At 37.5% G+C, this 22,052-nt stretch overlaps 1 protein-coding gene across 6 annotated transcripts in view; it reads right to left on the reverse strand.

Moving 5' to 3' along the window:
* Positions 1-5,367: 5,367 nt before the first annotated feature.
* Positions 5,368-22,052, reverse strand: part of CF2H8orf34 (chromosome F2 C8orf34 homolog) — a 413,316-nt gene continuing 396,631 nt past the window's right edge. For 5 of the 6 annotated variants that reach the window (XM_086696037.1, XM_086696036.1, XM_086696035.1 and 2 more), the window contains 2 exons: positions 9,368-9,462; positions 5,368-6,310 (listed from right to left, as the gene is read on the reverse strand). In XM_086696037.1, coding sequence (XP_086552163.1) covers positions 9,380-9,462 — 83 coding nt within the window. In that variant the 3' untranslated portion in view covers positions 5,368-6,310; positions 9,368-9,379. The remainder of the gene's footprint in view (positions 6,311-9,367; positions 9,463-22,052) is intronic. The other variant, XM_086696033.1, reaches the window with a different exon arrangement.

The raw sequence follows: 22,052 nt of genomic DNA on the forward strand, positions 1-22,052 counted from the left end.
TCATTTTACCACTGGTCTTATGCATGTAACACTTGGGGATTTTCAGGCAAATTTTAAATGCTTATAATGGTGAAGGGAGTTGCCAAATCATGGCTTCTGCTCACATCCAACGTCACTTACGTTGGCTTCACAGAGATGGGTTCTATAAACATCAAAGACTTGAAAGAGACAAGAAATTACCATAGACATTTTTTTAAAAATCCAAAAAAATAGAAAAAACAGTGGTAAGAGAGCATTTGCAAGTCGAAAAACCAACAAATATTGATAGTATGGGCAAGCCACAATTTGCAGCAGGGGAGTGCTCTGTCCCTAGGACTCAGGAAAGATGTTCCCTCAAAGGAGTGATGTTTAAAGACTCTGAGTTCAGCAGTTGGCAGTGGTTATTTTCCTTAAAATCAACCCAAAACTTATGTGTGATTAGTTTGAAGGAAAAAAAGGGAAGGTAAAAATGCTGCAGCTGGACTAATTCTTGAGCTTTTCCTAAAGACTTTAGCTGTCTCTTGATCCCTATTGACCAAGGAAATAAATTTTCCAAGTAGGTGCCTCTATACACTGACTGAAGAGACCTCAAATTGGTAATGCCTTAATTTTTCTTCCTAAATAGGGGAAACTCTATGTTCCTTACATACACACATGCGCGCGCGCACACACACACACACACACACACACACACACACACACACATAGAGCTGTTTTTCCATCTATCCACCCACAGGAAGTTTCTACAGCCTCATTAAACTAGACTACCAAAGGTTGTTCAACAAATGAGCCCAGGCTTGTCTCACTCCTGAAATCCAGCTGTGCTTACAGGAACCAGGGACCTTGAAGTGCATTGATTTTGACCTTTTACTTCCTAGAAACATTGTGTGGGCCACCCACTCTGTCCAGTGTACACAAAATCTTTGCTTTTGAAATCAGTTTTCCAGTCCATTAAGTGCTGGTGTGTTCCTGGGGCTCCGTTCTCTTTTGACTGCACCCATTCTCATTGCGTGATGCCATCTACTGCCTTGATTTCTGTTGTGTGCTGTTGAATCATTTTTATGTTGATGGTGCTCAACGTCTCCGATGTGTCTCAGTCTTTTTAAATTCTACATGCCCCCAGATGAACTCAACATCTTCTCCTCATTCCAAACATAGTTCATTACCAGGTGTTTAGGCCAGAAACCTGACCGTTGTCTGAAACACTTCCCACTCGTCTTTAATTATTACCCATCTAGATTCCTCTTCTATCCATGCACTTCCTTCCTTTCTCATGTTGACCACTGCAACAGTGTCCTAACCATTCTCCTGGCCGCCAGCCTTGTTCCTTTATGATCCATTTTCCACAGTGAAGTGAAACACCACCTTTCTCAAATGCAAATATTAGTATTTACCTGCTCAAAACTCTTCCATGTGTCTCACTGCCCTCTGAATGTAAGATATCTTATAATACTCTTTATAGTTTGACTACATGTGGTATGGCTGTTGCTTACTTCTCATCTGCATTACAGACAATACTGTGCATCCCCTCTATTCCAGCCATGCTCAATTGTTCACTTCATTGGATACACCTTGTTATTCCTTGTCTCTGGATCTTTACACATGCTGTTGTCTCAAAATAGTCTTCAACCCCTTTCTCCATTGTTATCCCTAATTCCCTTCCACCTTCCCCAATTTCACCTGAATAACCCCCCTATTCCTTTAGATTGCAGGTTAACCAAAGCTCAAGAATGCAAGGACACTGTCCCACTACTGCTGAGTCCTCAGAGTCTAATCTGGTATTACAGAGTGGGTGTTTGACAATTAAGCATTGTTGAGTAAGTGTTAGATGAATCTGGGTGGAAGGTTTGACATTCAAAAGCCTGTGGAAATGTCCCCTTTTCCTAAAGGAGGTAGAAAAATTACCAGTTCATGTGGTATATCTCTTCTCTTATCATACTCTGCCTCTTATCATACTCTGGACTGACATCACATGAGGATGTACTGCCTGTCTCATCCCTGGAGGCTCCACTCAAGGCAAACATTTTCCTGGCCTTCCAAAAGTTAAAGGAAGAATAGCTCATTGCTTAAGGAAGTATATCTTAGGGAATGTATAGTGCATCTAAGGTCAGATGAAAGATTTAAATCTAAGTGGGGAAAGCTACCATGAAAACAGCATGAAAATCATGGTTATCCATTCTCTTGTAATCGGCAACCCCTTGCTTTGGTTTTATCCCTTATCTTTCGCAACAGTTCTTTCTTGTCTCCTTCCTGCAGTCTCTTTGGCCTTGCCCCTTAACTTGGGTGTTCTTAGGTGCTTCTTTAGAGGCATCCATAGGTTCTCCTCAGGCAATGTGACCCATTTTTATAGTTTTTGTAAACCCATATATTCACATGAATGACAAGTTTGTATCTTTAGCCCTGTACTTGGCCTCAATGTGTTCTGGACATTTGAGATCAAATAGGCAAGTACACTTCAACATATCTACACTGTAGTTATCATCTCCAAGAGCTGATTTCCCCTGTTCTTCCTTTCATTGTTTTATAGCCGCCCCTAGACCCAAGCCGTGAGCCTGGGGGGCATTCTTGGCAATACTTTATTGTCCTCATCTATGTGCAATAATTCCATAAGAGCTGACAATTCTAGCCCTCAAATAAGTTTTGATTCTATCTGTTCCCTCGATTCCAGAGTATACCAACTATAGTTAGATTGTGAATCTTTTTTGCCTTAATAAATCTAAATAAGACTTTATTTTTATTTTTAACTCCTACAGCAACTTCCTAACTGGTTTCCCCATTTCTAGGTTTTCTCATTTCCTGTGTCTACTATTTCTGCAGTTTTACTGGCTGCCAGAGCAAGCTATCATAACATCAATCTGATAGTGTCATTCTACTCTCCACCGCTGAAAATTTTTAGCTCTCTTTAGCAATGGCTCTCATCCTTGGATATTCCTCAGAATCAAATAAAAAGCTTTTCAGTAAGTACTGGGGTCTACCTCAAACCAACTGAATCTTAATCCCAGAGAGTAGGGTTTAAGTATCTGTATCTGTGATTCTGATGAGCCACCAGACTTGAAGACCACTGGATAGAACATGTGATTTTTCCTAGCCCCATATATACCCACTTCTCTGCCCCATCAACTGCCACATCATCTCATATTCTACATGTTCTAATAATAAATACATTTTTTATCCCCATGCACACTCTGCCCACTCAGAGTTCTATACTAGGTTTATTCTGTTGCTCCCACTAAAACCCTCTTATTTGTTTTTGTTTCTCAGTTGACTTGATCTCATCTTTAAGGAACCAGCTGAGGCATTATCTCTTCCATGGAATCTTCTTTGACTTTCTGCTCACCCCACCACTGATCCTCATCCAAGACCAGATCTCAGATGGGTTCCCAACTGCTCTTTGGTGCTCCCATAGTATCCTAGCTTGTAAATGTCTTCATCATTGTGCATTACCACATTTTATTTAAATTAACTGTTCATATGCATATTTCCCCCACTAGATTATGATATCTTTGAGAATAAGGGTCTGGCTTCCATGTCCAGAGGGCAGAGATTATCAATCAGGGACACCTGGAGGTGGTGGCATGAGTTAGGGCTGAAAGCTATCTGTCTATAGTAGTGACGTTAAAGTGGGGGTTGTGAAGAGCATTTCTAGAAGCCCTTTTTGTAAGGGGTTTTCAAGCCCTAAAAATTGCAATAACTCTGGGGCTGTGTTAAGAAACACAAATAAAGCGAAAGAGAAAGAAAGAAAGAAAGAAAGAAAGAGAAAGAAAGAAAGAAAGAAAGAAAGAAAGAAAGAAAGAAAGAAGAAAGAAAGAAAGAAAGAAAGAAAGAAAGAAAGAAAGAAAGAGAAAAACACAAATAAAGTAAAATGAGTAAGGGGAATCAAAGTGAGTGCCAAGAGATTCAGAGTTCATGTGTGAAATTTAAAACAGGAGATAGAAAAGCAACCTGGAGAAATCTCCTGATATGGGCTCGAGCTGTTTACTGGCCTTGGCCTCTGTCCTTGTCCTCCAAAAGTGGTTATAGGAGTTGACAAAGAAGGCAGGGCAGATACTGTGGTTGTGTGTGTGTGTGTGTGTGTGTGTGTGTGTGTGTGTGTGTGACTGGCATTGATGAAGATTCTTTTCTTTTTTTTTAAGTTTCTTTTTGAGAGAGAAAGCGAGCATGAACAGGGGAAGGGCAGAGAGAGGGAGAGATTGAATCTTAAGCAGGCTCCATGCTTAGCATGGAGCCTGATGCAGGGCTTGATCCCATGACCCTGGGATCATGACCTGAGCCAAAATCAAGAGTTGAATGTTCAACTGACTGAGCCATCCAGGTGCCCCGATGAAGATTCTCTTCTGGACCAAACTCTAGCCTGGCTCCTCTGAGCTCTTTTCTTGACCAGACCTCAACGTTGGCCTATAAATACTGCAGACTCTGAGTACAAATGATTTCCTCCACTCCAACCCACTCCCACGTTAGAAGACATGAACAAACACAAACTTAGTTTCTAACAGTCAAGGCAGCATCTCCATGATGATGGCCCCAGCCCCATCAAGTTCATTCCTGGGAAAGTACAAGACTGCCAAAAGCAGCCAACTTTTTTTTCCAGCCAACACTTGAAGATAGAGCCCCTGTCTCCCAGTCTCAGTGGAAGGACAAAAGTCAAACTTCAATAAGCACAGTTAGCAAACCCAAATGAGTTTCGCATGGGTTAACTCCCCTGTCTGCTTTTTATAAATTTCCATTTCCCCGACTCTTCTCAAGCTCTGGCAATTCGCATCCTTACTTTCCCTCTCTTCCTTTGAACATGCAGTCACCTCTGCACAAATCAAAGATGAGTTCAGTTCAGAGTTCTTATCTGCTGCAATAGTTTACCATGGATTAAAATCTATCCGCTTACTACTTTAGTTAGTGCCCAGGTTCGTAGGTCTTTGGTAGCATTTTTAGCAATATACATTCTGATATCCTGGCTGATCTGATTCCTGAGGCTGATGTGGCACTTAGGAGAGTGATTGTCTCCAGGAAAATGTTAGGAGGCAAGAGGCGGACAAAAGCTGAGCAAGTGAAGGTTGGAGGCAAATTGGCTTGGATGAGGGCATCAGGGATGACGTATATTAAAGAAAGGCTATCCCTAATAGAGAAAATATTTCGATACTCAGTTAAATATTTTTGAAGATATTCTTTATCACAAGGATTTTTAAATAGAGGAGTGTTCTGTTCTCATAAACTTACTCTCTTGCCTACTTTCTTTTCTGCGCAAAAATGTACTGTGTTTTAAGCCTTTAATTTGTTTCTACCTATAAAAACCGGTAACGTTTGTGAAAATTAGTCTTGAGCCTCTATGCACATGAAAATGTTAATGTAAGAAAACTTATTATATTAGTTGATTTAGGAATGTAACTCCATTCATACAATCAGAACTTCTTTGTTTATTCTTTAGCCATGTTCTTGCCTTTAACATTGTTTCTTTCACAGTAATACAGGCAATTTTATAATTTAACCATATGCCTTTAAAGGTTCAGAAACATAAGATAAGGTATTTGTTCAGACAAATAAGATAAAACAGACAATAGAGATACTCAATAGATTTACTTAGATCCATTCACTTAGCTTCAGTGCAGAATATATTCCAGAAGCGAGCAGACATCAAATGCAAAATGGATAACCTTAATTGGGTTCAATAATTGGATAAATGGTCCAACAATTTTCATTGCATATGATCTGGGGCATGCATTTCATTCCTTATTGATCTGCTTTATTAAATTAACATATCAGTTATTTGTTTGATAGGAACAGGGAAGATAATCATAGGAAGGAGCAGTGGTAGAGAATATGCTTCTTGCTGCTGCACAAAACACACATGGCAGGTGATGATACCAGACAGCTAACTCCCAGAGAGACCTAAATGGCACATCTTGGCACATGTGGATAAGTATAATGTTTATTAATCTAAAAAATGAGAAAATATTATAAAAATATAAGAAGTAGAAAACCCCACACAAGTTAAAATACAGAAAAATTTTAAGCAAAGTTATTTGAATCAGGCAATATTTAATGTATCAAATAGTAATCTTAATAACTGGGTATAAAGTAATCTAAACCCAGGACACTAACCATGTCAAAAGGCAGCAGACATCCTGACCACCCCAGAATCCTTTGCCAGGGTTAGTGTTCTCTGATTACACCTTTAGGCACCCCCTGGTTACAAGAGTACTTGTTTATTATTGATATTATAAAAATAACCATTCTCTAAGTGATTACACATAGTAAATAAAATTAGAACTATACATAAGGATTTGAATAATTGCAATTTCTTTAAGGACCACCTGGAACTTCTGCCTGCTTCACAGACCTGTAGGGGAGAAACAAAACAAAGGATAATGTGCTTAATAATACTTCTACAGTGCAGCATAAAAAGAAAGTTAGGGACTTTAATGCTTTCTTATAACCTGTGTGAACTTTTACCATGGCACTGACCTTAGGTCCTACCTTTATCAACTGGATTTTGCTGCCAGGATGTCAATTTCTGGAATCTGTATAAACCTTTTTTGTGTATATATAATTAGAAGTAGATATTCTACAGATATCTTGGACGGTTAAAATAGAATGGTTGCTCTCTAAATATGGCCAATGAGAAATACTTGTGAGGTGTGTACACATTTACTGTCTTGAAAGGAATTATGAAAGCTGAATTTAGAAGGCTAGAGAGGCATAAGATAGATTAGGCTGCACAAGTCCTTTCTTCAGCACTGGAACTATGTGCCCATATTTCTTGACTGAAAATAATTCCTTTATTTTTTTTTTTTTCCCCAGGAGACTATGATTAGGAGGGCAAGGGAAATATCCATGCTCCTAGAATACTTGATAATACCTGTTTCTTCTGCTTCATACCTGAGCTATATTTAATATTTCTGATTCACTCACCAGACCATAAATACTTTGAAAGAAAAATATGAATCTCCAACTTACTTACAGGACTTGAAAGTATACTTTGCACATGGTGTTTGCTCAGTAAGTATTTGTTTGATGGTAAAGAGGGAGAGGAGAAAGGAAGAAAGAGAGGAAAGAAGGGAGTCCAGTTATTTTTGCACATACTTTTCCCTTTCTGGAATGCCTTACTTATTCCAACCAACCCCAGCTAACTCCTTTATCTAACTAACTCCTACTCCTTTAGGACTTAGCCTTAAAAACCACTTTTCTCAGTCCCCTTCAACCACTAGTCAAGGTAGAATTCTCCTGCTGCGTGCACTGATCTCACCCTAATGCCTATATAACGATAATCAGGAGTCTTTTATGTAAACAATGTTCAGTGTGTGATTTCGTCACATGATAGTGACATGTCATTCTCTGGCGTAATTCCTGTTTCATTGGAGCTCTTTATTAAATATGAATCGGATGAATGATTTACTTATTCAGATCTCTTGGGTAGAAGGGCCGTATACCTGCAAGTCATACAAAGAACACGTAAAGGACTAACAAAGAGAACAACATGGTTTTTGTGTTCCTACAATGGTAGAATTATTATGTGGAAGAGAGATAAAATTTTTTTTAAATTTTTTTTTAACATTTATTTATTTTTCAGACAGAGAGACACAGAGCATGAAGCGGGGAGACACAGAATCTGAGACAGGCTCCAGGCTCCGAGCTGTCAGCACAGAGCCCGACGCGGGGCTTGAACTCACGGACTGCGAGATCATGACCTGAGCCGAAGTCGGACGCTTAACCGACTGAACCACCCAGGCGCCCCGAGAGATAACATTTTTGTCTGTTTTACAGAAAGAACCAGAAATAAGGCAACTACAAGGATCCAGATTTTGGAGCAACAGAAAGTAATTTCATTTAAAGTAGGTTTTGAACATTTTGTACAACTTAAGCATTACTATTTGCCTACCTGTCTGCTTTTGTCACCATACTGTATGTGACATCCCCATGACTTATTTACTTCATGATCGGAAGTTTGTGCTCTTTGACCACCTTCACCTATTTGCCCAATCCCTGACTCTGGCAACCACCAATCTGTTTTCTGTACCTATGAGCTTAGTGTTTGTTGTTTCAGTTGTTTAGATTCCGCATATAAGTGAGATAATATGGTATTTGTTTTTCTCTGTCTGACTTATTCCAATTAGTAAAACATCCTCAAGTTCCATCTATGTTGTTGCAATTAGCAAAATTGCATTCTTTATGGCTGAATAATATTCCATTGTATATGTGTACCACATTTTCTTTATCCATTCATCTGTCGATGGACACTTAGGTTTTTTCCATATCTTGTCTATTGTAAATAATACCACTGAACATGGGGATACAGATATCTTTTCAAGACGTTTTTGTTTGTAACCATCCAGACAGTATTCTGCAGATGTAAATATATGATCATGTATGCGTCTATCCATTGTATATAACAAAAAGTGAATTATATTTAATATACTGTTTTGTAACTCATTTTTCATGTAACAGTATTATAAAAATGTTTCCACAACAGAATATATATAGATATAGATAGATGGATCCAGTTACTATCAGTATAAATATATGTATTTATCCAATGAATATATATCTCAACCTTCATAAGATGTACAGTATTCCATTATATAGATTGCTATACTTTTTAAATAAATCATCTTTTATTGGTCGTTGGGCTGTCCACATTTTTCTACATGTTTTCCATGTTTTAATATAAAACATTTTTTGTTTTATTATAAAACATGTGCAATGAACATAATATTTTGCTAACTACACAGCAATGCATTGCAGAAATTATCTCTTTAGATGATTTCTCAATATTAGGTTGATGAGCAATTAGACCAGAATAAAATTGAATGAACAGCCACAGGAGGTAGAATACTTCCTATTATTCAAGATGTTCAAGTGAAGATTGCATGGTCATTTCGTAGGGGCATTCTGGAGAAGAGATCAGCATTAAATTGGGAGAGAAGCAGATGGTTCTTTCTAAATTTGATATTCTGTGATTCTGTTATTGCTAAGGACAAACTCAACCTTTCACTTCTCTCTGTGACATACGTGGGAGAAGAAACTGCAAATTCTTCATCTTACATATCCAGTTCATACAGTAACCTCATGCCCATGGATGTAAAATTGTTCTGAGATTCTGTATCTCCAAGATATATTTAATGGTGTCACAAAGTTCATGATCTTCACAGTGAGGGAACATGTTTTCATCTCAAATATATCTGAAGTGGATTTTCCTGCCAAGGAGGAAGGATTCAATTCACTTCAGCATAGGAGAATACAGACTTCGTGAGAAGCCTGAGATCCATAGAATATCACAAAAAGAAAAAGGAAACATTATGCAGAGTAGGAGGGAAGCCTCTTTCTCATGATAGGCCATGAGAACTGTACATTAAACAAATCCAAACTTTGAGCAGTTGAAGATAGCACCGATAATTACCTGACATTGGTATTAAGTGCCCTGAGCAAACATACCAGAGTAGACCAGTGTAGGACAAGAGGAGCATGGGACACAAAGGAGAAGATCAGCAGAACCTGCACAGTGAAAGAAAAAGAGAGAATATGCTGGACCAGGAAAAAAAATCTATTAAACACAATCTCCTAGCAGTTTAAACAATTTCTAGTGCAGGGTAATCAAAATTAATATCAAAAAACTACACTTACAGTATATAGTGAGCTGCAATTACATATAAGTTAACTTGCTTCATGGTATGTATATTCTTATTCCATACACTGGTCATTTTCAATTTAAACTTCTGCTGATTTTGAAATAAATTCTAGGGCAAGATGCCCTCCAGCCTCCAGATAGTGTTGTGAATATACATGTGGACTTCAAGAAGATCTCACATAAATCACATTCATTTCTTAAGGCCAGCATGGGTTAGGCAGGAAAGGATTGCTATTCCGGTCGCTATCCTCACACAACTTAGTCAGGATTGGGTATATATACATCACAGATTTGTTACGCGATCACATTTGCAATTTTACATCATCATCATCACAAAATTATTATGAAATGTATAAAAGTTGTGCATATAAATACATATACACTCTATTCATAATGCCTGGCGCATAACATCACATGCTGAATGTAATTCCTCTGAATGCATCCCTGAGGGAAAAGAGCAGTGGCTTGTGGGACAAAGGCAAAGAGTATTCTAGTTTAAAAGAGTGGGGAAATCGAATGGAGGATAAAAGCAGATGAAATAAAGGGATTAAGGGACATGAGCAATTCACATTTCCTGAAGAGAAAGGAAATAGATTAAGTCCAAGTTTTCTAAAGCAAATCTTGGAATGCTCGCCCTGCATGGTGTTGTTATGAATGATCCACAAAAAATGGTTCTTTGGTTAAGGAATTTGGGACAGAAACATACCATATCTGGCTTTTGGAGGATCGAAATTTATACACCACCATATCAACGGCTCTTAGAAGTCCTACATAACTTGATATTTATCGGTTGATAATAGATTTTCATATAATTCATTTTTTAAGACATCTGTAGAGATCCATTGGTAAGTTCTGTTCCAACTGGAGTGAAAGACTCATATCAGTACAGTTGCTGTTTCAAAATTGAAAAAGCATGGGTTTTGTACTCAGACACACCTGAGTTCCAATTCTGGTTTCACTCTTATGTATATACATGCCTTTGAGCAAGTTAGCTCAGGATGCCCCACGGAGGATGGTGATAAGGGAAACACCTTTGCAAGAGTCATTAAGCAGTAGGCATTTCATAGTTTTGCGGTATTCAAATTCAGATAAGTAGGAACTACAGAAAAATTTGGATCTAAAGTGGTGATTATATGTGGAAAATGGATGCTGAATAAAGCTGGAGAACTTGATAAACTTTTAGAAATCTTACACATGGAAGGGTTTTGAATAAAATAATGATGCATTTAATGATCTCTCTTAGTGGTTCTCAAATTTTAAGTGTATCAGAATCATCTGAAGGACTTTTTAAAACACAGGTTGCTGGACTTTGCTATCAGAGTTTCTGACTTAGTTGTTGTGGGTTGCATTTCTTGTAATTTCCAAAGAGACGCGGATGCTAATATTGATGCTGCTGGTTTGTGGACCGCACTTTGTGTATCACTGTTCTGTATGGCATGGACTTTTGGGTGAAGGATGAAGCCAGATGTAGTTGCATATAGTTGAAGAGAAGGAGTAGCAAAGTGTCTAAGTACGAAAATAAAATTGAAGTGTAGGTTTAGTAGGAAATAGATAATCTTAAGGGTAGAAGGTTTGGGACAGAGAATGCATTACAGTAGTCTAAGATTTTAGAGTTGGATGCTATTTCACATTAGACAAGAAAAAAAATACATTGCCTTAGATGATCGCTACATTTGAGAGGGCCAAAGAATTATAATAGTAATACAGTGGATAAGTCTCCCAAGTAGGAGTTAAGTTTTCTTAATGATAAGATTGGGGCAGAGAGAAAAGCAATGACTCAAATGTAAGCACCCCACATGAAAGAACAGGCGTGATTGGTAGGATTACAGTGACAAGGAAAGAAACAGGACAGCTAGACAAATAGCATGTGCCTATAAAGGAGGGGAATTTCAGGTAGAATGGTAATGCTACCTCATGGTGCTTAACACAGGGCAACTGAAAGAAAGAGAGTTTCCCCTGGGAAAGGCTATAAGGGAAGCGGTGTCTTCCAGGAAACATTTTGAATAAGGCCAATAAATAAATAAATATAAATAAGGAGGGGCATGAAGAGTGTTCTTTGGATAGCACTGCCAGACAATCAGTTTGCAAATAAAATTCCAGTTCCATAGGGCACAGTGGAAAAATCTGGGAAATACATCCACAGTGCTTAAGAAAACAAATACATGAGGAGATTTTATTTTGATAAGGGGCAGGGGGCAAGGCAAAGTGGCCAAGGATAACAGAAATAAAAGACAGAATTAACTGATCTCAAGTTTCTGAACTGAACTTTTTGCATGACCCTGACTCTTATATGGCAACTGACTTAGGTATCCAGCCTTACACTGCTTCCCTCTGTGAAACAGCACAGCTTATCCAGAGGATGGCCCATTACTCCCCATACCTACGGGGAGGTAAGAAATGAAGCTCCTTTGGTGGGGGCAGAAAAAGCAAGCAAAAGAGTAGCCATAAAGTCTAGAAATAAAGATAATATTTTGTTTACAGCATAGAACCTGCTTATTTTCTTCTTAAATGCCATAGGCACAGGTTCATTCGGTGAAAAACAGCCACACAAATCACCTCAGGCAGTGATCCCACATGACACATAGGGACTGATGTAAATATTGCATTAATGCTCTGTGTTCATTGCAACTCTGATTGAATTAGCATTACTGCTGAGGAACAACACCCTGAACATATGGAATGTCATTGAACACATCATGTGTTGTTGTGTAGACTGATGAACCACTTATTATTTGTCTGTGTTGCTAGACATTGTGGTCTCCCTGAATAATCAGAAGATAGAGATTTAGGCTTGGCTACTCCTCAAGGGATCTTCAAGGATCACTTAACCAAGACGAACTAAATTTCTTCATTCCTTCATTCCTCCAATTCATTCAGTAAATATTTGTTAAGTAAATCAACAGTGAATATACAAATATTTTTTAAATAAATATGTGCTGAATAATTACAATATAAAATAGGAACATTAAGAAGAAATTTTCCCTAATAGGTTAGTTTTGGAGGTTAAATACGTGGAAGCAATTTATAAATTATAAAGCCTGGCATAACTAGTAGAAACTTGCTGAATTTTTTTTAAATGTTAACAAATGGATAATTCCTTGTGTCCTAATACGAAGGAGAAAGTCACATATAACATATGTTTAAGAATATAAAGAAAAGCTATGTTTTTGGTCTGAAGAATGTTTAATTATACTGCAGTTGATATATAGTTTTGGGATATTTAGTCAACATTTCAAAACAACTCATTCTGAAGAAATTTGGCAGCATGCTTTGAACAGTTGTTCTATTTTTAATATCGAACTATGAGATTTTAAACACGCTTAATGTAGTTACTAAACGTTATTTATTTTATTCTGTCAAAATTTTAATTTTTATGTTTATCACGTATGCCTCCCTTAATTTTCTGGATGACTTTGCCTGTGGATAACAATTTGGAACACAGCGTAAATTTAACTAAATCAAGGTTGAAGTTTATATTAAAAGCAGATTTTCTGGCCAAATGTATTACTGCTTGTTTCTTTATATGTCACTTTTTCTTATTTTCAAGCTTTATAGCACTTTATGATACAAACTCTTTCTGTGTCCGGTGAAATAATTCCTCTCTTGATACTCTCTATGCACACACTCCCCCTCCCTCCTTTTTTTAGCTTATAGAGATGGAATGACATTTTGGAGTAGAACATATGGCCTTGGATTGAGCTAGACTGTAAATTGCACTTATTAATTATGTATCCTTGGGACAGGATACACTTAACAGATCTGAGTTTGTAAAAGCAGAGGAATATCACCTACATATTAAGTTGTCACAAGGATTAAAGGAGATGCTACATAGCCCCTACCAGCAAAAATGTCATAAGTGTCAGTTCTCTTTCATTTTCTCTTCTTTTGAAGATGCATGTATTTCTATATAAGCCTAAAATGTCAATTACTCATACTAGGCTTTAAGGAGAAATGGAATAATAGAATTCTAATGACTCAAATAGACTTTGTAGTTCTATTTTATGTTAGCCTAATGTGACAATTTTCCTAATTCATTATTAAATTATATATCTATTAGAATATATACTAACTTTCTCAGTGAAACGATTTATTTTGCCACATTCTTGAAGTTCCATGCGTAGAACTCCACTTTTTTCTCATATACCATCTTTATTATGCCTACACAAGTAGTTTCTTCACCCACAATGCCTATCTTCAGGCTACAATTTCCTGTCAGATCCTTATAACAAATATTCCACTACCTTTTGGGAGACTATGCTGGTCAACTTTTAGTCTAGCTCACACAGTGGAAATATAGCATCTTCTGGAGGAGATAGTTTGTTCCTTGATTTTTTTCCCCTTCAGTTTGAGGTAAATAAGCACTTAAGTTTGAAGTAGGAGGAAAAAGGAGAGGGAAATAATAAGGTAGGCTGGGATCAATGATGCAGGTGCCCCAATTAGTAGATAGGAAATGAACTCTTCCAGCCTGCGAGAATACATAAGAAAGCACATTGCATAAGATGATCATACCACCCATGAACCCACCTAAGGGAGAGGTCACGCTTTTGGCCCCACAATGGGAATATAAAATCCTTCTCTCCTCTGCTAGTTCCAAGGTATACTAGAGGCAGCAAGCTAAATGCAAAAACCATAGAATAATTAAGAAAAATAAGACAAATGAACTGTGGCTTCCTAAGTGAAAAGATAAATTATTTTTGGTTAGTAAGAAAAAGGCAAAGATTGTTTGACAGAGAAACTTGAGGGAAAGCATTCTGTATTATTCCCATGTAGTTAATGTACCTCTGATAGTTAAAGTCTGAGAACTGGGCAACTGTAGATGCATCTGAGTGTGAGCCCTTTTCTGCAGTCTACTAGCCTGGGAACCACAGGGAAGAAGGAGGACCTTAGAGTTTTCTGACTCCTAGGTTTTTTTTTTCCTCACTCCATCATAATGTCTAGAAAAAAAATTAGCCTCCCACTGAGAAAATTAAATGACACATGCATATGCTCACAATAGTCAGTCATAGCGAGAACCTAGCAAGTGTCTGGGAACAAATTCCACACAGGAGTAAAAACACAATGTCATTAATAATAACATAAGCAAAGGTAAATAGAAACCTAATAAGAAGCAAGAAGAAGTCCTGGTGGGATAGAAGATAAATCATCATTTTTTGCATAAATAGAAACCATTTTATATGATGTATGCTTAGCCTAAAAGTAAAACCTTAGAACTTACTAATATTTAGCAAGCATATACTATGTATCTGGCACTATGTTTGGCACAAATTAAAGTAATGAAAAAGAAATGTTTTCTTAGTCTATGGAAACTAAAGGAAATTATCTGAAAATGTGCTGATTTTGCCCACATTTACTGAAATATATCAGAGTAAGAAATTTAATATCCAGGATTGGTTGTGTAAAATTTTCAGATAAAGCAGCTACTAGAAACATTTATAACAGCTGGGTGAAATATTTTTAAAGCCTCTGCGAAGGCATCAGGGAGCTAGCAAAATAATATGGTATTAAACGGTCAATATCCAGAAGAATAAGGAAATAAATAGAAATGAGCATGGAATTTGGGGACACAATTCCTCTAAAGGTAGCTACCAGTTGCAGAAGAAATTCCTGAGAGGCTGGCAACTTGCAAAAGGTTCATAGGCAGACAGGACAAAAATTGGAGCCCCAGGCTTACTGAGGAAGGTGACTCAGTTTAATTCCCTAGGTTTGGGGTTGCTACACTGAAGGGTCACACTGTAAGAGTAAGGGCAAATAGAAATAAACCAGCCCTCTCAATGAAGAAAACCCACTTAAAATCTTCTCAATTTTGTAATATATGTGTTAAATAGCAGATTTGATAGCATTAATGACAGAGATAATAAACTTGAGCATAGATCAGAATACAATATCCCTGGTGATACACAGAAACAAATGGATGGAAAACAGAAGTGGAGCACATTTTACATACAGTTAGCATATCTAACACATGTTAACAGGTGGCTGTGGCAATTTTAAAACATTCCCCCCGCCCAAATTCTTTCGTATTTTTCCCAACTTGCTAGAACCATGTCCACTAACCTTGAATCTATAATCTGTGACTGCAGGGGCACCTAGGTGACTCAGTCAGTTAAGTGTCTGACTCTTGATTGCAGCTCAGGTCATGATCTCACGGTTCGTGAGATGGAGCCCCACATCAAGCTCTACTGACAGTATGGAGCCTGCTTGGATTCTCTGCTTCCCTCTCTCTTCCCTGCCTACTCATGTTCTCTCTCTCTCTCTCTCTCTCAAAAATAAAATAAACATTAAAAAAAAATATCTGACTGTATATGCAACAAAATGGCAGAAGTAGTGCTGTGAGTTCCCAGGCTCAGGCCTTAAGGAATGGAAAAATTCCACTTCCTGTTTTATGGGATGCTCACTCTTCTAAGGCAGCTACAATAATGTGAGGAAGCCTAAACATGCCATGGAGAGATGCATGATGAAAGTTTTATATGCAGAGAAATCAAGGTCCTTGAACTTCAGTCCTGAATGACTTCTCGGGCAACAGTGACCATCAACATCTAAGCATGTGAGTTACCCATCTTGTAAATGTATCCTCCACCCCTGCTTAAATCACTCCAGCTGATGCTGCATAGAAAAGATATAAGCCTTTCTTACTAAACCCTGACCAAATTGCCCATGAATGAATTAAATGATTGTTATTTTAAGATACTAATGTTTTGGGTGATTATTTTATGCAGCAACAGCTGACTAGAAAAGAAGCCAAAGACTTGGCAGAAAAAGAATATGGAAAATCCAAAGATGCCAAAGGTACGAAAGCTACAGATTTAGAAGCATTCTTATCACTCATGTTTAACACAAAGAATCCAAGGTATATCAGAGAATAGTCACATCTAGGTTACTCAAGGTAAAGCTGCAAAAATAAAATAGACAAAATGAAAATTTTAAAAACACTTGAAGAAGTAACAATAAACAATAAACTGATGGAAGGATATTTTCAAAATGCTGAAATAAAAAAAAAGCTGCCTTGATTTTTACACCCAGTGAAAATACCCATCAAAAATAAAGAAGAAATAAAGAAATTTAAGAGAAAGATAATTCATCCCAAGAATCACAAATCAAAATTAATATTAATTGGTACTCTTTAGGTCAAAGAAATGTGAGTCAAGATTCAATCAACAGGGACTTCCAGGAAAGAGCCCCACATCAGTGTATGAGGATCCTAGGTTCACCTCTACCAGGGATACACCTGGATAACACCCACATCATGTGAATAACCCAGAAAATGCCCCAAAGACTGGTAGAACAGACTGTCCACCACTAAATGTAGAGAATAGGCCATATTGAAGAGGGTAGAAAGGGCAGCGATATAGTCGGGGGCCAAACAGACCCTTGGGACTCTTCGGGGGTGGGAGGGGCACAGTGGGTGCAGATTGGAAAGAGGAACAGACTCCATACCAGGCATCCCAGGCACAGGGGACCCACACTGGGAAGACAAATCCCCACAACATGTGGCTTTGAAAACCAAAGGGGCTTACTCTCTCAAGTTATTACAATCAATGAGGCTTAACAGCTGAAATTTAAAAATCAGTAGGCATGGGTCTGGGAGAGACGGAGAACAAGTGGAAACTTAGCCCCCACCCTTAAAAAGACAGCATAACAAACAGCCCCACTGAGAATAGGCATAGAAACAGCAGTTTAAAAAACACCTGGGGTATACAGGAAGATTTTTGTTCTTGTTGTTGTTGTTGTTGTTGTTGTTGTTTACGAATCTCAGAGCCTGTGCTAAAAGGGTGGGGATCTTTGAAAGATTTCTCCTATAACAACAGAGCTGACAGGTGTCACTTCCCTCCCCTAATCCCCAGCCTAGAAATACAGACAATTGTCAGAACCAGCACAATACAAATACTCTCCACCTAACTGGCTAACAGCTCACCCTGCCCACACCCTCTCCTTTGGACCATGTCTGCCAACACCACACAGAACTGACTCCTACCCCAGGAAGAGGAAAAGTAAACCACACATACCAGTTCAACTGCAACCCCAGAGGTGGGCTGGGGTCTGACTGCAGGCCCTACCCACCAGCAAAAGCTTATCAAGGGCCAACATAGGGAGAGCATCCTGCAGTTTGGTGATACCACAGCTCTGGCAACATTGGGTCTGACCCAACTCAAGCCCAAGGTGGCCCAGACTGGTTCACTAACCCCACAGGACCAACCACTGACCACAGCAGGCAAAGCAAACCACTGCAGATGACTGGATTGAAGGAAAAAGCGGCCAGCCAAAACAACAGAAGAGTTCCCTGAAGCACCAGGTCCTGGTGAACAGGGGCCACTGCACTGCAGGGCACTACAGGACCTCTTCTTCAATAGGCCACTACTTTTAAGAGCAGGAGACATAGCTGACTTTCCTAACATACAGAGAACTTCCTAACTTTCTTAGCAGATACAGAGAATTAGACAAAATGAGGATAGAGGCTATGTCCCAAATGAAAGAACAGGACAAAATCACAGCAAGAGAGTAAAGGAAACAGAGATCATTAATATGCCTGATACAGAATTTAAAGTAATAGTCATAAAATACTCACTGGACTTGGGAAAGGAGTGGAGAAAAGAGTGGAGCACCTCAGTGAGATGCTTAAAAAGAGAGAAAACATAAAAAAGTACGAATGAGAGAAAAGAGTTCAATAACTGAAATTAAAAATACACTAGAGGGAATAAATAATAGACTAGAGGAAGCATAAGAACTAATTAAATGGCTAAAAAAGCAAGATTCATCTATATGCTGCCTACAAGAGACTCATTTCAGACCTAAAGACATGCAGATTGAGAGAAAGGAATGAAAAAAACATTTATCGTGCAAATGGAAGCGAAAAGAAAGCTGGGGTAGCAATACTTACGTCAGACAAAATAGAGTTTAAAACAAAGACTGTAACAGGAGACAAAGAAGGATACTACAGAATCATAAAGGGGACAATGTAACAAGAAGATGTTGCGATTGTAAATATTTAGGTACCTTAACACGAAAGCACCCTAATATGTAAAACAGGTAATAACAAACATACAGGAAGACATTGAGAGTAATACAATAATAGTAAGAGATTTTAACATCACACTTACATCAATGGAGAGATAATCCACACAGAAAGTCAACAAGGAAACAATGGCTTAAATGACACATTCAGCCAGATGGATCTAACAGATATATTCAGAACATCCCATCCTAAAACAATGGAATACACATTCTTCTCAAATGCACATGAAACATACTCCAGAATAGATCACATGCTAGGCCACAAAACAAGTTTCAAGAAGTTCAAAGTGATTACAATCAAACCATGCATCTTTTCTGATCACAACTCTATAAAACTAAAAGTCAACCACAAGAAAAAATCTGGAAAGAACACAAATATATGGAGGTTAATTAACATACTACTAAACAATGAATGAGTGAACCAGGAAATCAAAGATGAAATTGAGAAATATGTGGAGACAAATGAAAATGAAAATACAACAGTTAAAAATCTTTGGGATGCAGCAAAAACCATTCCAAGAAAGTTTATAGCAATACAGGCCTACATCAAGAAACAAGAAAAATCTTAAATAAACAACCTAACCGTACACCTAAAGGAGCCAGAAAAAAAGAAGAAGAAGAAGCACGAACAAAACCCAAAAGCAGTAAAAGGAAGGAAATAACAAAGATTAGAGCAGAAATTTTTTGAAAAGTGGAAAGTAAGAAAACAAAAGATTAGAGCAATGAAATCAGGAGCTGGCTCTTTGAAAAGATCAACAATATTGATAAACCTTTAGTCACACTCATGAAAAAACAGAGGGGGAGAGAGAGAAAGAGAGAGAGACAGAGAGAGGAATTAAAATCAAGTGAAAAAGGAGAAAAAACCATTGACATCACAGAAATACAAATGATTATAAGAGAACATTATGAAAAAGTATATGCCAATAAATTGGACAACCTAAAAGATATAAATTCCTAGAAACATATAACCTCCCAAGACTAAATCAGGAAGAAAAAGAAAATTTCAACAGATCTATTACCAGCAATGAAATTGAATCAGCAATCAAAAAATTCCTGCATCCCAGGAACAAATCCCACTTGATCGTGGTGAATATTTCTTTTAATGTTGGATTCGACTTGCTAGTATCTTATTGAGAATTTTTTCACCCATGTTCATCAGGGAAAATGGTCCGTAATTCTCCTTTTTAGTGGAGTCTTTGGTTTTGGAATCAAGGTAATGCTGACCTCATATTATGAGTTTGGAAGTTTTCCTTCCATTTCTAGTTTTTGAACAGCTTCAAAAGAATAAGTATTAACTCTTCTTTAAATGTTTGGTAGAATAATCCTGGGAAGCCCTCTGGCCTGGACTCTTGTTTAATTCTAATCGGAAGAACTAATATTGCTAAAATGTCTATACAAAATGATACACAGATTCAAAGCAATCTCTGTAAAAATTCCAATGGCATTTTCCACAGAAATAGAAAACAATTCTAAAATTCTTATGGAACCACAAAAGATTCTTAATAGCCAAGGCAATCTTAAGAAAGAATAGAGTTAGAGGCATCACACTTCCTGATTTTAAATTATATTACAAAGTTATAGTAATCAATTATATGGTACTGGCATACAAATAGACACATGGACCAGTAGAATAGAATAGGGAGTCCAAAGATAAACCCAAGCATATACGGTCAACTAATCTTTAACAAGAGTGCTAACAACACACAACGGGAAAAGCATAGTCTCTTCGATAAATGGTTTTGGGAAAACTGTATCCACATACAAAAGAATGGAATTGGATCCTTAACTCACAATGTACATAAAAATCAATTCAAATGTTTTAAAGACTTAAATATGAGACTGGTAGCTGTAGAAAACTTAGAAGAAAACAGAGAGAAACTCCTTGACATTGGTCTTAGCAATAATTTTTTAAATATGACAAAAGCCCAGGCAACAGAAGCAAAAATAAGTAAGTGGAACTGCATCCAACTAGGAAGTTTCTGCAGAGCAAAGGAAACAACAAAATAAAAAGGTAACCTACAGATTGGGAGACAACATTTGCAAACCATATTGTTGAAAAGGAGTTTAATATAAAAAATACATAAATAATGCATGTTTTGAGACTTCAGGTAAGAGTTCACTCTAAAAGTAATTATATTTTACATAGCCAGCAAAGAAATTGGATCAGTAATCAAAAACCTCACAACAAAAAAGAGTCGAGGGCCAGACTGTTTCCCAGGGGTATTCTACCAAACATTTAAAGAAGAGTTAATACTTATTCTTTTGAAGCTGTTCAAAAACTAGAAATGGAAGGAAAACTTCCAAACTCATTCTATGAGGCCAGCATTACCTTTATTCCAAAACCAGAAAAAGATGCCACTAAAAAAGGAGAATTACAGACCATTTTTCCTGATGAACATGGGTGCAAAAATTCTCAATAAGATACCAGCAAGTTGAATCCAACAATTCATTAAAAGTATTATTCACCATTATCAAGTGGGATTTATTCCTGGATGCAGGGCTGGTTCAATATCCACAAATCAATCAATGTGACATATTATGGTAAGAAAAGAAAATATAAGAATCACATGATCCTCTCAATAGATGCTGAAAAAGCATTTGAAAAATACAGCATCCTTTCTTGATAAAAACTCTCAAAAAATAGGGATACTTTCTTGGAACTTACCTCAACATCATAAAGGCCACATATAAAAGATCAATAGCTAACATTATCCTCAATGGGGAAAAACTGAGAGATTTCTCCCTAAGGTCAGGAACATGACAAAGATGTCCACTCACTCCACTGTTGTTCAATATAGTACTGGAAGTGCTAGCCTCAGGAATCAGACAACAAAAAGCAATAAAAGGCATGCAAATTGACGAGGAGGAAGTCAAGCTTGTACTCTTCACAGACAAGATGATACTTTACATGGAAAACCGGAAAGACTCCACCCAAAAACTGTTAGAACTTATATGTGAATTCAGCAAAGTCATAAGATGTAAAATCAATGTACAGAAATCAGTTGCATTTCACCAATAGTGAAGCAGCAGAACAAGAAATCAAAGAATTGATCCCATTTATAACTGTACCAAAAGCCATATGATACCTAGGAACAAACAAAAGAGATGAAAGATCTGTATACTGAAAACTGTAGAAAGCTTATGAAAGAAATTGAAGAAGACACAAAGAAATGGAGAAACACTTCATGCGTGTGGATTGGAAGAACAAATATTGTGAAAATGTCTACACTACCCAAAGCAATCTACACATTCAATGCAATCTCTATCAAAGTAACACCAGCATTCTTCACAGAGCTAGAATAATCCTAAAGTTTGTATGGAACCAGAAAAGACCCCAAATAGCCAAAGCAATCCTTAAAAAGAACATTAAAGCTGGAAGCATCACTATTCTGGACTTCAAGCTCTATTACAAAGCTGTAATCATCAAGACAGTATGGTACTGACACAA

Source organism: Puma concolor, chromosome F2 (genome assembly GCF_028749965.1).
Source record: "Puma concolor isolate L17-30 chromosome F2, mPumCon1.1.hap2, whole genome shotgun sequence".
Taxonomy (NCBI): Eukaryota; Metazoa; Chordata; class Mammalia; order Carnivora; family Felidae; genus Puma; species Puma concolor.